At 42.2% G+C, this 16,363-nt stretch overlaps 1 protein-coding gene across 1 annotated transcript in view; it reads right to left on the bottom strand.

Annotated features, from left to right (window-relative positions):
• The window catches only part of LOC137430752 (inactive dipeptidyl peptidase 10), a 789,411-nt gene that overhangs the window by 396,860 nt on the left and 376,188 nt on the right, over positions 1 to 16,363 (bottom strand). The window contains exon 5 of the mRNA XM_078781820.1: positions 14,532 to 14,626. Coding sequence (XP_078637946.1) covers positions 14,532 to 14,626 — 95 coding nt within the window. The remainder of the gene's footprint in view (positions 1 to 14,531; positions 14,627 to 16,363) is intronic.

Below are 16,363 nucleotides of genomic sequence, written 5' to 3'. Positions count from 1 at the left end.
TTCAAGCATATTGCCCATAGAAGCAATAATTTTACCGGTATCGGCGCATATCCACAAAAAAAGACCAAGGGTCATAGGCCCGGTAAGCTGAAACATGTTTTTTTAAAAAATAAACTGGACAATTATACTCGGACCCAATGATATAGTGACATTTTTATTTATCTTTTAACTGTGCTACAATATGGTGGTGAGTAACTGCTGAGACAATTGCTTGAATAACTCCTTGAACAATAGTTTTAATAAGAAAGTGGCTAACAAATCGACCATATATACATGTCAGTATTGGAAATTGTTCTGGTCCAGCTACTTCTCGCATTTGCACTTGCACAGACGTGTGCACTTCAACTTTGCCCTCATGCACCTGCACAGAGCGCAGGTACTCGTGCAAGTGCACTTCACATCCAGGTGGAATAAATCCTTGGCGAGGGGCAGCGACGTCCAAATGGGAGGCAGCTTGCCGTCCTCTTCCTTCCACCCATGATTAGTGGGGTTGTTGACAGGCATCATGGACCTTTGGGCTGTTGTCCAGATGCTCACTTGGAAGACACTCCTTTTGAGATGTTGATCCAAAGCATCACTCGTTTGGGGGAATTCTCTCCACCTCCTTAGTCTTCTGTAAGAACACCCTCATTCGGAGAAGGTCAACGTCATTGTCCTCGTTTGACTCATTGGAATACAGCCTACAGACAAAGTTCGTTGCCACTTCTTTCAGCCTTGGCTTTGTTTGGAATGGAGTGTCGACGATAGTTGCAAATTCCTCCATGAGGGAAGGCACTTCGTGCATCAACTTGCAGCAGTATTGCTTACCATTAAACTTGAAGGAAGACGTGCTGTCTAATCCAGTGAATGCGCGGAAGATGGCTTTGCAAGGCCATGGCTTTGCACGTTGTCGTTCCCAGGTTTGTGGCGATAGTGTTCAGGGAGATCATTCTGGTTGTCTTTCCCGCTTTGAAGGAGATCCAGATTTCTGCGGCCGGATTCAGAGCCTTGATGTGATGGAAATTACTCAGAAGGATTACGACAACATCTGTGTCTCCAGGATGAACCATCCCAAGTGACGATGTTCGGAGGGCGTGAAGAAGATGTACTAGAACATTAGTGTTAGCTTCCTCATGGTTGCATTGATCCATTGGTGGACTGTTTCCAACATGGTGGACTTGATCACCTGCAGTAATGTAGACATCCTTGTCATCTGGGAACTGTCCTTCTGTTATCTTTTTTGACAGGACTGAGAACAGTTCCTTCTTGTTATCAACGTTCGCCAGAAACTTCTGCCAATTTCCTGGGATTTTGGCCGTACCAGATACGCGTTGTCGGTGCCTGTTCCTCGTTTTTCCCTTGCACCTCCTTTGATTGTCAGTGCACGATACTGGTCCCAGATAATGTCTACTCTTGTCGATCTTTTCAAGTCGTAGTGAACTCTTGGGCATAATACCTTGTCGAAATATGAATCAAAGGTGTTTCCTTGGACAGTTGTACCAGGAAGTGAGTGTATCAGTACTTCACCGTCAATAACAATGAAGTCGTAAACATCTGGCACAACGAGCTCCTCGTCGACAGAAATGGCGCTACTCGTACTGGCTTCCACGATGTATACCAACAAATCTGACTTGGTACAAGAGTTGAGGGACCCTTCGGATGACAACGCAGGTGGGTATGGGGAAGATTTGTGACGAAAAAAATCCTCCATAAACCCCCAAAAATTTTTTATATGAGTGCCTGACAACAACATGCATTTTAAGGCCATTTTCCCTGCCAGAGCGGGGGTTAGCCTTGCGGTCCCCATGACAATCTTCTCCTTTTTGCCCTATTTTCTGCATCTCTCCTTGTTAACCCCCTTGCCCGCATTTCTTCTTCCACCATCTTTAGCCAAGTCTTTCTCGGTCTTCCCCGTCCTCTACTTCCTTCTACATTAACTTCCATCACTCTTCTCAACCAGTCACTTTCATCCTTCCTCAATACATGACCAAACCATCTCAACCTGTTCCTCTTCACAGCATCAATCACAGGCAATATTCCCATCATCTTTCGCAATTCATCATTTGTCTTCCTCTCTCTCAACGATACTCTGCACATCCATCGAACCATTCGCATTTCCACCCTTTCCAGCCTTCGTTGCTGCTCTACGTTCATTACCCATGTCTCGCTCCCATAAATCATAACACTTCTCACACATGCAGCATACACCTTTCCCTTCAGCTTCAGCGACACTCTCCTCCTCATCAGCATGCCACTCAGTTCCCGAAACTTCTTCCATGCACATCTCACTCGAGCAACCGTTGCCGAGTCTGATCCACCTTCTCCATTCAGCATGTCTCCGAGGTAGCAAAATGTTTTCACACCTTCCAGCTTCACGCCGTCTCCAAGATCCAACTCAACATTTCCTCCATCTGCAGCTCCCTCTGTGCACACCTTACATTTGAATGTAGCTGCCACACTGGTTAATGACCCTCTCAGACCACTACATTTTTGATGAACCCACTCAGCACACATTGTACATTGAATGGAGTTCACTCCGACACCCTTCCTGCACACAGCACACGGCCACTTCCCAGTTCTTTCCACCTCACCACATGCTTTACCACTTGCCAGCACCTTTGTCTTTCCGATATTCACCTTCAGACCTTTTGTCTCCATACATTCCTTCCACTTGTTCATCTTTTCCTTCAGTCCATCCATACTTTCCGCAATCAACACCAGATCATCTGCATACAACAACTCCCACGGTAAACCCTCCTTTACGGTCTGAGCCAGCACCTCCATCACAGCTACAAATAGTAGTGGACTTAGTACCGACCCCTGATGCACTCCCACCTTCACCTCAAACTCACCACTGTTCCCGTCCTTCGTCCTTACAGCTGTGCGTGCTCTTTTGTACATTGCCATCACTACTCTGATCAACCATTCCTCCACTCCTAACTTCCTCAATGCCCATGTCAATACTTTGCGTGGAACCCTATCGAATGCTTTCTCCAGATCAACAAACCCAAAAAACAACTTCTTCCTCTTATCCATGTACTTCTCCTGCAACTGCCTCACAATGAAAAGCGCATCTGTCGTTCCTCTTCCTGGCATAAATCCAAACTGCATTTCGTCGATCTTCACTTTCTTCCTTATCCTCCTCTCCAACACCCTTTCCAATACCTTCATTCCATGCTCCAATAACTTTATCGCTCGGTACGAGCCACACTCCAGAGGGCCACCTTTCCCCTTGTATAGAGGGACGAGGGTACTCAGTTCCCAATCCACTGGAATGCGGCCTTCTTTCACCACCAGATTACAGATCTCTGTCATTCTCTTCACACCCCAACTTCCTGCTGCCTTCAACATATCTCCCACAACTCCCGTCGGCCCTCCCGCTTTTCCACTCTTCATTGCTTTTATCGCTTCCTCAACTTCCTTCTCAGTTATCTTCTCTGCCGGTCCTAAAACTGGGTTACTCTCTATGTTGCCATCCCATTCATTCTCTGTATTCAACAGCATTTCCATATATCTTTTCCATCTTCCTTTAATTCCATCTGGGTCGACAACGATTTGTCCCACTTCATCCTTCAAGCAACTCACCCCCATCACATCACACCTCTCTTTCGCTATCTGCTTTGCAATCCTGAATACTGCTTTCTGACCCTCTTCCGAATCCAAGCATTCTCCGAACATTTTCCTACATGCCTCCTGCGCCTTTGCTACCTCTTTCTTTGCAGCCTTCCTGGCTGCCTTATAACTTTCATGCTCTGCTGTTTCTGCTCCCGTACCCTTCGCCTTCTGCCACTCCTTGAACTTCTTCCTCTTCTCGTCAATCCTCTTTCCAACTTCATCATCCCACCACCATGTTTCCGAGTGCCTCGGTGGTCCTTTTGTCCATCCACATACCTCACCAACAGCTCCCAACAGACTAGCTTTCATTGACATCCAACCACTTTCAAGCTCAACCACATCATCCTCTCCCAACAGTGCCTGACACTCGAACCAAAATTGTTCTATCGGCCCCTACCTTCAAATTGGTACTGAAAACGAAACTTTTGCATCAATTTGAAATGACTGAGTGTCCGGGCACCCCACTATACCAGCATCCATTTGGGAAACCAAATTGGATTTGATAGCTCATAAATTTAAAACTGTATGGATTTCATTTTCTGAAAATGGGGAAAACGACTCTCACCAAGGTCATTTCCTTCATGTTTGAGTGAGTGACACATACAAGACACGAGTCTACACTGAGTATTATTATTCAGAAAACTGGGCCATGTCCACTCGAACAAAATGAGTGGTATATGAGGATGCAAAATCTGCAAAAATGAGTGGGTTACAGGCCCACAAGTAAACACTTACCCGAAAGTGGAATCATGCATGGAAATCAGTGGGTCTTACATAACCTCCATCCACACTACCTAATCATGGAAATCAGTCAAATTGGACAAAATGACTTTTATCACAATAATATCCACTTGATATGAATGTTTCATCTGCAGTTAATAATTTATATCAATACAATGCAGTCTGTAAACATATGAGTAATGTCAGTCAGGTATGATATTTGTTACAAACACATGTTTAGTCAATAATGCAATATAAAAATATATTATTAATATAATATATAAAAAATAATATAAAATATAATACTGTATATAAAATACAATAATAAATATAAAATATAATATCATATAAATATAATAATATAATATAATAATAATATAATAAATATAATAATATAAATATAATATAATATAATATATAAATATAATACAATATAAAATATTAAAATATGCGCTTAATCACCCTGCAACATAAAAATGAAATTATTATATTCACATTGAACATGTACGTGCAGTACATATTTTAATATATAAACAATATGAATTAAATGGTAACTTCATAAGGAAGTAGATAGTGAGAAGTGAAGTATATTGTTAAACTAAAACTTGATGTATTTGTTTTACAGTCGATGTCACGTGACCACTAAACCAACTGACGGAAACTGCAACAGTATGGCGTCTGGTCTTCCATGAATCATACATATGGAGAATGGTATAGCAGCGACGGAGGTTTCCCAGGACGAATGTCAAAAAGATCCAGTGAAGGCGATGTTAACTGATTGTCAAGATGAACCTATCGTCAGGATAACAGCTGATAAATGGCAGACATTACAGGTTGCTGCTGAACGTCGTAAAGCAAGACCCAATTCCAATAATTCCAAATATTGCTCCATTGTAGCAGCTCGACCCACTGAAGTATCGGTGAATGATGGATTTCCTTCAACTTGTTACAGACACTTCACTTAAACTTGACACATGAACAATAATTACACATAAATGAAATAAAACAATAATAAAAAAACCAGAAATAAAAACAATAATTTTTAATCATAATGACATCAATAAAATACAATAAGTTACGGTAATGTACTTATCAATGCATTGAGCCAGAGCAGCAGAAGACAGCATTGGGTCAGTGTGGCAAAAACATGGAGGAACTAGAACGGCACGCAGTCCGAATCCATATTCAGATCTACACCAAAATCGAGTCAAATCGTCCTTGTCAGACACCCAACGGGTCCACAAAGTTTCGTCCAGATCCATCCATAACTTTTTGAGATATCCTGCTATGTATCGTTTTTGGCCCGATCTCCCAATGGTGAATAATCCTTTAAAATTCGAGTAGCCGGATCCGAATCCAGACCTTCACCAAAGTCTAATAATTTCGTCCTTGTCACATACGCTACATCTCTGCCAAATTTCGTCCGAATCCGTCAACAACTTTTTGAGATATTATGTTCACAAACAAACAAATAAACAAACGGACTGACAGACACAGACAGGGGTGAAAACATAACCTCCATCCACCTTTGGTGGCGGAGGTAATTAATTCTGAATAAACATGGAGTCTTTTGCAGAGATGGATCCTCTTTCGAGTTTTCTGTACGGTACGCCAAAAAAACCGAAGCAAAGACCAATTTGGCTTTCCCAGCGGATGGTGTATCATCTCTTTTGATGGTCCTTCACGAAAATGGGAATCGTGCAGGTGGTACATTTGAACCCGTGACCACCCAGCGGTCTACCTTGGTTTGTAGAGATGCGAATCACAATACTGGTCTGAATCCGGCGACCATTGCGATATTGTCGCAATGAGGGCCAACATCACCAGTGGCACTAAGAGTTTGGCTGCTCCTGAAAAATTACATTTTTCCGAATGTACAACGTTATTTTGCGAACTTAAACTGCGTTCATTTACCATCAGAACATGCTATTTCTATTGTCTGAACGCACAGCTCAGATAAAAGAAGAGACTGATGCGTGTGGCCTGTTCTAACATGGGACTTTTAGTCATTTTTTGTTGAAAGAAAGTGCGTGCCAGAGTGCTATATCAAAGCAGCGTTAAGCAAAGTGAGTATATACATACATACATACAGTCACGTGAAAAAGTAAGTACACCCCATGTAAAGTTTTGACTCTTTCAACATATTTCAACGTACAGCTATTTGATCTTCATTTCAACAATATTGATAGATAAAGGTGATATAATATAACAAATATCATGAAACATTGACATTTTGTCGTCCATTGTATAATTTAAATAAACATAAATGCAAATTTCGCATGTGGAAAAAGTAAGTACACCCCTACATTTATCACTACTTCAAATACCTAAAATTAGAATCAGGTGCACCAGCTCAGGTGCAAATGATTAGAACATCGTTAGAGAAGATCTTGGAGGAACCTGTCTTATTTAAACCTCAGACATTTAGTTTGGTTTGCTCTTTGTTGTTGAAGTGTGTGGTGTCACCATGCCTACATCAAAAGAGCTCTCTGAGGCCTTCAGAAAGAAGGTTATAGATGCCTACGAGTCTGGGGAGGGATTTAAAAAGATCTCCAATCAATTTGAAATCAATCATTCGACTGTCCGGAAGATCATCTACAAGTGGAGAAGATTCCAAACAACTGCCAACTTGTTCAGGCCAGGCCGCCCCAGCAATTTCAGCCCGAGAGCAGACCGCAAGATGCTGAAAGAAGTCTCTAAGAACCCCAGAATGTCATCACGGGACCCACAGGTCGCTCTTGCTACTGTTGATGTCAAAGTGCACGAGTCTACCATTAGAAAGAGGCTGCGCAAATTTGATCTACATGGGAGGTGTGCCAGGAGGAAACCTTTGCTGTCCAGAAAGAACATCAGGGCAAGACTAAAGTTTGCCAATGAACACCTAGGCAAAGACCAGCACTTCTGGAATAATGTGCTCTGGACAGATGAGTCAAAGGTAGAGCTATTTGGCCACAGTACTGGAAGACATGTTTGGCAAAAACCAAAGACAGCATTTGACCACAAGAACCTGATACCAACTGTAAAGCATGGTGGTGGAAATATTATGGTTTGGGGCAGCTTTGCTGCATCAGGGCCTGGGCAGCTCACTATCATAGAATCCACTATGAATTATTCATTGTACCAGAGGGTGCTTGAGGATAATGTGAGGCCATCTGTCGGAAAGTTGAAGCTCAACCGAAGGTGGACCTTGCAACATGACAATGACCCTAAACATACCAGTAAATCCACCAAGGAATGGCTGAAAAGAAAGAAATGGAGGGTTCTGGAATGGCCAAGTCAAAGCCCGGATCTAAATCCCATCGAGATGTTGTGGGGGGATTTGAAACGAGCTTTGCATGCAAGAAACCCCTCAAACATCGCACAGCTGAAAGAATTCTGCATGAAGGAGTGGGCAAAAATTTCTCCCAGTCGATGTCAGAGAATGGTAGGCAGTTATAAGAAACGCCTACTTGAGGTTGTTTCTGCCAAAGGGGCAATACCACCTATTAGAGCCAAGGGTGTACTTACTTTTTCCACATGCGAAATTTGCATTTATGTTTATTTAAATTATACAATGGACTACAAAATGTAAATATTTCATGATATTTGTTATATTATATCACTTTTATCTATCAATATTGTTGAAATGAAGATCAAATAGATGTATGTTGAAATATGTTGAAAAAGTCAAAACTTTACATGGGGTGTACTTACTTTTTCACATGACTGTACATACATAATATACTCTCTGCCATAAAAAATCAGACATGTATAATTTATAAAGTAATTATTCCAATGTTCACTACAAGTGCTTTTTTTGGCATGAGGGATGTGCAGAACACACGATTGCTGTTTTCCACACAAGGTAATTTCCTGATGTAATAATCGTTCAGCATGTGCAACTCATGCACCCTTAGGTTTTTCGAGGTAACACGTGGTATTTTTTACCAAATTCAAAGCAGTCTTTCTGAGATACCAGTGTATGAATCATCCAGAAAAACACACTGATACATTATTTTAAAATCCCTTTCAATGCCAAATCTGTCAGAAAATGAGAGGAATCAAATCATTGGTCAACTTCAAGCAGGATCTTCCAATAGCCATGTTGCAAGGCTCTTTATCGTGAGGAGAGGAAATCTTCATGACCTCAGACGATGGTATCAAGCAACTGGATCAACAAGAAATATGCCAATAAGTTGATGTTCCAGTATAACAACTTCCACTCAGGACCGATATGTTCGAACGACCCAACTGCGCAATCAGTTTCACACTGCCCAGAATACTGCAAACACACTCACTGGACCATGATACAGTGATTGCTGCTGGATGTGGACCTATCTGGTAAAGGTATTGTTACTTTCACATTGGATCCCTATCTGAAAACATTCGTTATAACTCAAGCGTTATGTGATTAGGTCACAATGAAATGTACATGTAATGATTCAGCATTTATCTGTCAGAGGTTTGCACCTCTTCTGTGTCCCATGGTGTCACATAAAGAAAAACACATCAACAACAATCACGTGTTTGGTTTTTAGGGCAGAGAGTGTGTATATAACCTTCAACTAGATTGGGGAATCAAACTGAGGATAACTACTTCAAACAGATGAGTTCCTTGCTGAGTAAGACAATCAATTGCCCTTTCATGTAAGCCTATTTAGGCCGAACCACTCAGCCGAGGACACACAATCCCCAATTCACTGTGACTGTTTCAAATTTGCTCGTGTATGACCAAAGGGTTCAGGATAGGGGAGCAAAGGGTATCCCTTTTTCACAATACCCTTTGCTACCCTTACCCTAATCCTTTGCTCATACACATATATACTGCTGTGAAAAAGTCTTAGACACTTTCACGAGTTGCAATAAATGGATTTTATGAGCATCAACAATTTACTCCAAGCCTCCCATAGCGTTTTCTACTATTATAACAACGTTGACTGTTATTAATCCATCTTAGTTTGGGTGAGAAGAAACCAAGATGGTCATTTATCAATTTTTAATTCACATTGATCAGAATTTTCAAAAACTTGTGATCCCAACTCAAGATAAACTATACATGAGCAGCTAATATGAAGCGTTGCAGTCGCTAATCAAACACATTTACCAATCAAATCTAATTCATGAATCTTCTCAGGTGTTCCTCATCATTCATATCAGGAAAACTAAAAGCCCACTTTTCATACTGCAGAATACAAACCTATAAGGATTTTGGGTTTTTCATAGGTTTTTGGGTTTTTTTTCTTTTCTATACAGGGTCAAGACTCATGGAAGAGCGAGGACATAGAACAGATCAAGACACAACAAAGCAAAGGGAACATCAGGGGAAAGAGGGAAACACAAACAGCAGGGTAGAGTTAGAAAGTTGACGGAGACGGACAACCAAAGGATGCAGGTAACGATGCATGGTAGGGGAGAAAGCAAGGGATGGACAATATGGATATCGAAGCAAACTTTTGGGAGGGGTGGGGATGGTTTACCAGTTGTCGGAAAATCGTGGTTTTGGATGTGGGATCATGGTTTTGGATGAGCTTTAAACACAAAGGCCAGAATTTCAGTGGGAGATCAGCACATAATTGTGTTTCTGCATAAAGAAGGAAAGGAAACCTCAAAGTTTTCTCCCTATCATCAAATAAATTATGGGGTTACAAAGGCTTTGCCCCAGTCCCATCATCCAGTGAGCTACCTAGTGAATAATAATAATAATAATAATAATAATACATTTATTTTATATAGCGCTTTTCAAGAAGCCCAAAGACGCTTTAACAGAGTACAAAAAACAAGTGCAAAAAGACAAAAATCAATAGGTAAATAATCAAAGCAAAAGGAAGGAGAAGGAGAAGAGATAGTCAGGGGTTAAATGCTGTGGGTTAAATGTTGAATGCAGTGTTGAACAGGTGGGTCTTGAGTGATGTTTTGAATGTGGTGAGTGAGGAGGAGTCTCTGATGGTGTGAGGTAGTGAGTTCCAGAGGGTGGGAGTAGCGATGGAGAAGGCCCTGTCCCCCCAGGATCTGAATTTGGTCCGGATGGGGGGGGGGGTCAGGAGGTTGGTACCGACAGAGCGGAGGTTGCGGGTGGGAGTGTGTCTGGAGAGGAGGTCAGCAAGGTAGGATGGGGCCAGGTTATGGAGGGCTTTGTAGGTCAAGAGGAGGATTTTGTACTGGATTCTCTGGGGGATGGGAGCCAGTGAAGCTTGTAAAGGACGGGGGTGATGTGGTCACGGCAGCGGAGGTCTGAATGTATTGGAGTTTATTGGTGATTATTGAGGGTGAACCATAGAGGAGGCTGAGAATAAGACTGTTTAGGCCATCCACGACTCTCGTGTTAACCGGAGTTGCGCGACAACCTATAACTAACGAGCACACGAACATCCTGGTATGTTCACAGGCATACTCCTTAACCGACAAACCGGCCTACACACAGAACTTATTACAGGGCAGATTCCTTATCGCGACAGTCGAATACCTTCCTATACAGATCTACCTGACTCTAGATATTCATTTACTCCACCGACATAACAATATATATATATATATATATATATATATATATATATATATATATATATATATATATATATATATAATATATATATATAATATATATATATATACAGACTTGGCATTTAATATGGAATATTTTTTTTTTTCTTGACTTGGGTTTACTTTCTGAACTCAGTATATCAATCTGGTGAGTTTATTTTACCCTTCGGTGATGTCTTTGTTGAAAGAACCATGTCACTGATTAATCTGTCGCAGCAAGAAGTCAATAAAAGAATTATATCACAGGTGGCGTGACAAAATGTACGGACAGGTACATTTGACGATTGGCTTCACAATCAGATATATAAGGGTTGTTGCATTCTGTATTAGTGGAAAACAACTGCTGCACGTCTACAAAAGTTATTGCCGCTTCCCCTGGAGATGGTCCGTCAACTCGACAATGCTGTTTGTCATTTAGTGGTGGCTTTACGAAATTCCGGCATGAAACAGCATGCTATTGCTTGGCAGTATGGCATCACACAAGGTCAGGTGTCAAATATCCTGAAACGAAATGCTCAGAGGGGTGTCCCTACTCCAATACCGAGGCCAGCACGACCCCGCAGAACCACAAGGAGGGATGATCGCCAGCTGCACCGGTTAGTCCGCAATGGCCATACCAATTCAGCTAATCGGCTTACGGCTGAGTGGCAGCAACTGACAAATGTGCCTCTATCAAGAAGGCTAGTCGACCAACGACTGGTTCAAGCAGGCTATCGTGCCAGGCATCCCCTGAGAAAGCCACGTCTGACCAGACAACACCACCAGCGCCGATTGCAGTGGGCCAGAGAGCACCGTCAATGGCAGCCAGGACACTGGAATCACGTGATCTTCAGTGACGTGTCTAGATTTCTGGTCTATCGTCAAGATGGCCGCGTCCGAGTGCGCAGACAAGTGCATGAAGCCTACAACGAAGATTGTATAGTGCCAAGAGTCCAAGCTGGACGTGGTGGGGTGACCGTTTGGGCTGCTTTTCATGCAGGGGGCAAAACTGACCTGGTTGTTCTGAATGGAAACCTGAACCAGTTCAAGTACAGGGCCATTCTGGAAGAAACATTGCTTCCATTTGTTCGTGCAGCCTTTCGAGGAAACTTTGTCTTCCAAGATGACAATGCACGGCCTCATCGTGCTCGCATGATCCAACACTTTCTTGCTGACCGTGGTGTAGAGCATATGGAGTGGCCTGCCATGTCCCCGGATATGAATCCGATAGAGAACTTGTGGGCAGAATTAACGCGTCAAATTGACAACTTGGACCAGCAGCCCACCTCTGTGCGTGAATTGCAGCAGGCTATTGTCCCTGCATGGCAAGCGATTCCTGTCCAAACCTTGGCAAATCTCGTGAACAGCATGCCTCAACATGTACGTGCTCTCCTGAATGCTCGTGGGGGTTACACGAAGTACTGAACTGTAATTTTACTGTCCGTAATCCCAGTCGTAATTTAACTTTTGTTTTTGTTAAAAAAATATTTGGCTAATGTGCAAAATAAAGAGATACTTCTGGAAAACGCACAGAAGTTTAACACAGTAGTGTCCGTGAATTGAGTTCGATATCAGTTTACATCACTTTCAAGGATCAATTTATTTGCTTCGAAATGTCAAATGTGGTTTTTGTTTCTTTTAAAGGTCACATTAACAAAATCTAGAATAATTTCAACATAATTCCAATGAACTTTTGGTTCTAAGTCAACTTGAAAAGTAAGTTAACCCCCACCAAAAAAATATTCCATATTAAATGCCAAGTCTGTATATATATATATATACAGTATATATAACGGGTGTCTCAAAATACATGGAACCCATGTCACTGCTAATAATTCTGCCAATATTAATGTTCTTGTTCCTTTTTTTTCAGATTTGAAGAGAGGAGACCATAACAACTAATAATTATCAATCAAAATGCCTTGGACAAAGGAGGAAAAAATATTTTGCGTCACTACTTATTTGGAGACGAAATCATTCAAAACGGTGCAAGCAAAATTTCGCAGGAAGTTCAACTTCAACAACTATCCCCAGAAAAACCAAATTTATCGTTGGGCACACAAATTTAAAGCCACTGGATCAGTAAACAACCTCAACAAGAAGGCAGAAACACCCAGTTCTGGCAGGAAGCTGACTGCAAGATCTCCTGACAATGTGAATGCGGTGAGACATTCTGTCGAAAGGGGCCCGAAAAAGTCCATCCGAAGACGTAGCCAAGAGCTGGGTCTCTCACGTGCGTCAGTGCAAAGAATCTTGATCAAGGATCTTCAGCTGTACCCATACAAGATCCAGATCAAGCATAAACTCACACCAGCTGACATGGCAAAACGTGTTGTGATGTGCCGGTGGTTCGAGAACAAGATCGAAGAGGATCCTGACTTTCTTGATGATGTTTGGTTCAGCGACGAAGCACACTTCTTGCTCTGTGGGCATGTCAATAGCAAGAACAATGTGTTCTGGGGCACACAAGCCCCAGACGAGGTGCTTCAGAGGCCCTTGCACTCTGTGGAATGCACGGCCTGGGTGGCCATCTCAAAACATGGCATAATCGGACCGTTTTGGTTTGAAGACGCAGACGAGGAGGCAGTCACCGTCACAAAGGAGCGTTACATTGTGGTGCTCAACAAGTTCTGGAGGGGACTTGGGAGACGTCGTGGCGTGAATCGAGATGTGCAATGGTTCCAACAAGATGGGGCAACTCCACATACAGCCAACATCACGATGGAGTGGCTGGACCACCGATTCCCTGATCGGCTGATCAGCAGGCGCCGCGAACCCGAGTGGTCTCCGCATTCACCCGATCTGAACCCCCCAGATTTTTTTTTATCTCTGGGGGTTCTTGAAGGACCACGTGTATGAGAATCGTCCTCAATCCATTTCTGAACTGAAAGTGGCCATCACCCAGAAGATTCGTGCCATCAGGAAGGAAGAGTGTGTCAGGGTGATTGACAACTTCGCTCGTCGGCTTCAAGTGTGTCTAAGGCGCAAAGGCGGTCATTTGGAACATGTGCTCTAATAAATGTATCCTTTGAGCTGGAGACCTCAAATCTTCAGTTTTTTAATTATCATATCAGCTTCCAGGAAATGTAATCTTTTTTGGAGTTTCTTGTCTGAGTAATAAATTATTATCATGTTAATGGGTTCCATCTATTTTGAGACACCCTGTATATATATATCTTAGTTCCTCTTCATTTGAACACCTTGCCATCATCACTTACACCTGACTGGCTTGGTGGTGAGTTGGGTAAAGCCATTTTACATTGCTCTTATTGGTATGGTTTAGATTCCCATCGCTGCTCAGTGCAGAAATTTTCCTACACTGCTCCAGATTAGTGAATGTTGCAGGATTGGTTCTTAGTCACAAGCACCCCAGTGCTCTGTCAAGAATACGGGCCTGACTACCACAACCACCATCTCACCCTCACCACTGAAAGCTGCACCTCATTAAATACACCATATAGGTCCTAACCACAGACACCTTGTGCTCACCTCATCCAGGTGGGCATAATTACGCATCAAAAGTTCTAATGATCTTTAACATCTCCAAATCACACGAATCTGGTCTTGTGCAAATACATATAGTCCACTACAGCTTCTCAATCATACAGGTATATTAAATACTTATGACATCCAAGTACTTAATATCTGGACCGCCCTAACCCGGCTCTGCTGATTTTTACTTTGTAACATTTCATTCCATCAGAATAAAACTGACTTACCATTGTAGATCCATCTGCCAGCTTGTTGGTTTCATTTGTCTGAAAGTCCAGCAGCATGATATTCCCGTCGCCATCACGATATAGCACTTCCCATGCTGGACATGTGTGCAGGATGAGGAAGGGATGGAAAAGTATGGGACAATTAAAGAGGACAAGTTAAGTTAGTCAACCAGAGCTTCTCAATAATTTTCCAAACAATCATCAATATGTGTAATTCAAAAAATAGCACCCAGTGTGGCACATCCACCTTGTCGGACATATTTTACATCATTCCCTTTCCAGTTTTCAGCAGCAATATATAGAAATGCCTTAAAAGATGTATGTATGACAAAATCCAGCACGAAATATTTGTGACATCAAATGTGCAAAAACAAGTTGAATGAAACAATGTGGAAGATATGTAGATTATCATGTATTCCTTCTATTAAGATTCACATCATGGCGAATTGCTCTTGAACCCAAGGCTGACTCATTGTGGCTACATGATAAAATTAAGCTGATTTGGCTGGAACTCAAGTAACCATAACAGCACATTTGAGAAAGTGCCATTGAGGCTTCTCCGCTTATGTCTAAATGAGCAAGCAGTGCATGTAGCTCATCACTATCTGGGCAGATGGAGCATCTAATTACACAGATCACAAAACCGTGGAAGTACTGGCATGGCCTGATTATCTCAAGTACACAGAACACCTGCACCATCACTCCATCAACGTCGGTACTCTTCTATGGCATAGCACTTCACCAATACATACAAGCAGAATTTTCTGGCAAAGTGAAATTCTGTGCTAGCTCATCATTTACGTTCAAATAATTAATATAGTGCAATTCCAAAAATAATCATTCCTTGCAGCTCTCCTTCTCCACATTCAAAACTCAAAGTCGTATCTATATTTCATCCAAAAAGTCAAAGAGGGCAATTGGAAGGAAATGCCAATTTCATATCAATTATGGGCCTCTGCTCTTCTCAAATTTAACAGCATCTCAAAATGCAAAGCCATCGAGTCCACATTGCACTCAAACTAAATGATAAAAAACAACAACTAAAAAAAAAAACAAGAGTTCCATAAAAAAGGATTTTTTTTTTATCAATTAGTGTTACACACATACACACACACATGCACAAACACACACGCACGAACACACACACACATACACATGCATCAACGCACAAACATACACGTACGCACACGCACACACATACACATACATACACACACGAACACACACACACACATACACACACGAACACACACACACACATGCACAAACGCACTCACACATACACAAACACACACGCACACACACACACACACACACACACACACACACACACACACACACACACACACACACACACACACACACAACGCCCACACACACACACAAACCAACATATAAAGCAAAGCTGGAAAAATTCTGGAAAGGAATTTTTGAAGATGAAAAATAACATAACAATGAAACAGAATGGATCCCTAAATTGGAAAGGAAGAAGAAGCATCTCAAGGAAATGCCACCCACTCCCCCCCCCCCCCCCCCCCCACCACCCCTGGTGATTAATGATGAAGAAAAAATTAGAAAACACATTTTAGAAAACTAGAACATCAGGGTGAACCACAACATTCTCGAGGCCTGGTTTCCCTATGAAAACTCCATAAATCGACACATAGACTTGCATCCCACATACAAAGCACAACACAATCAATGACGTCAACAAAAACGGAGAATATTTTGAGTGCAGGGAAGCCCTGTGATTGGCAAGCACATGGACCAATCGATGACGTGAACCAGAACCATCCACAACGGAACCAGACGGTGTCACCACCACACCACTC

Source organism: Myxine glutinosa, chromosome 7 (genome assembly GCF_964187855.1).
Source record: "Myxine glutinosa chromosome 7, kmMyxGlut1.1, whole genome shotgun sequence".
In the NCBI taxonomy this organism is placed as follows: domain Eukaryota; kingdom Metazoa; phylum Chordata; class Myxini; order Myxiniformes; family Myxinidae; genus Myxine; species Myxine glutinosa.
The sequence above is the reverse complement of the archived record's forward strand: the minus strand, read 5'-3'. Positions and strand labels throughout refer to the sequence as shown.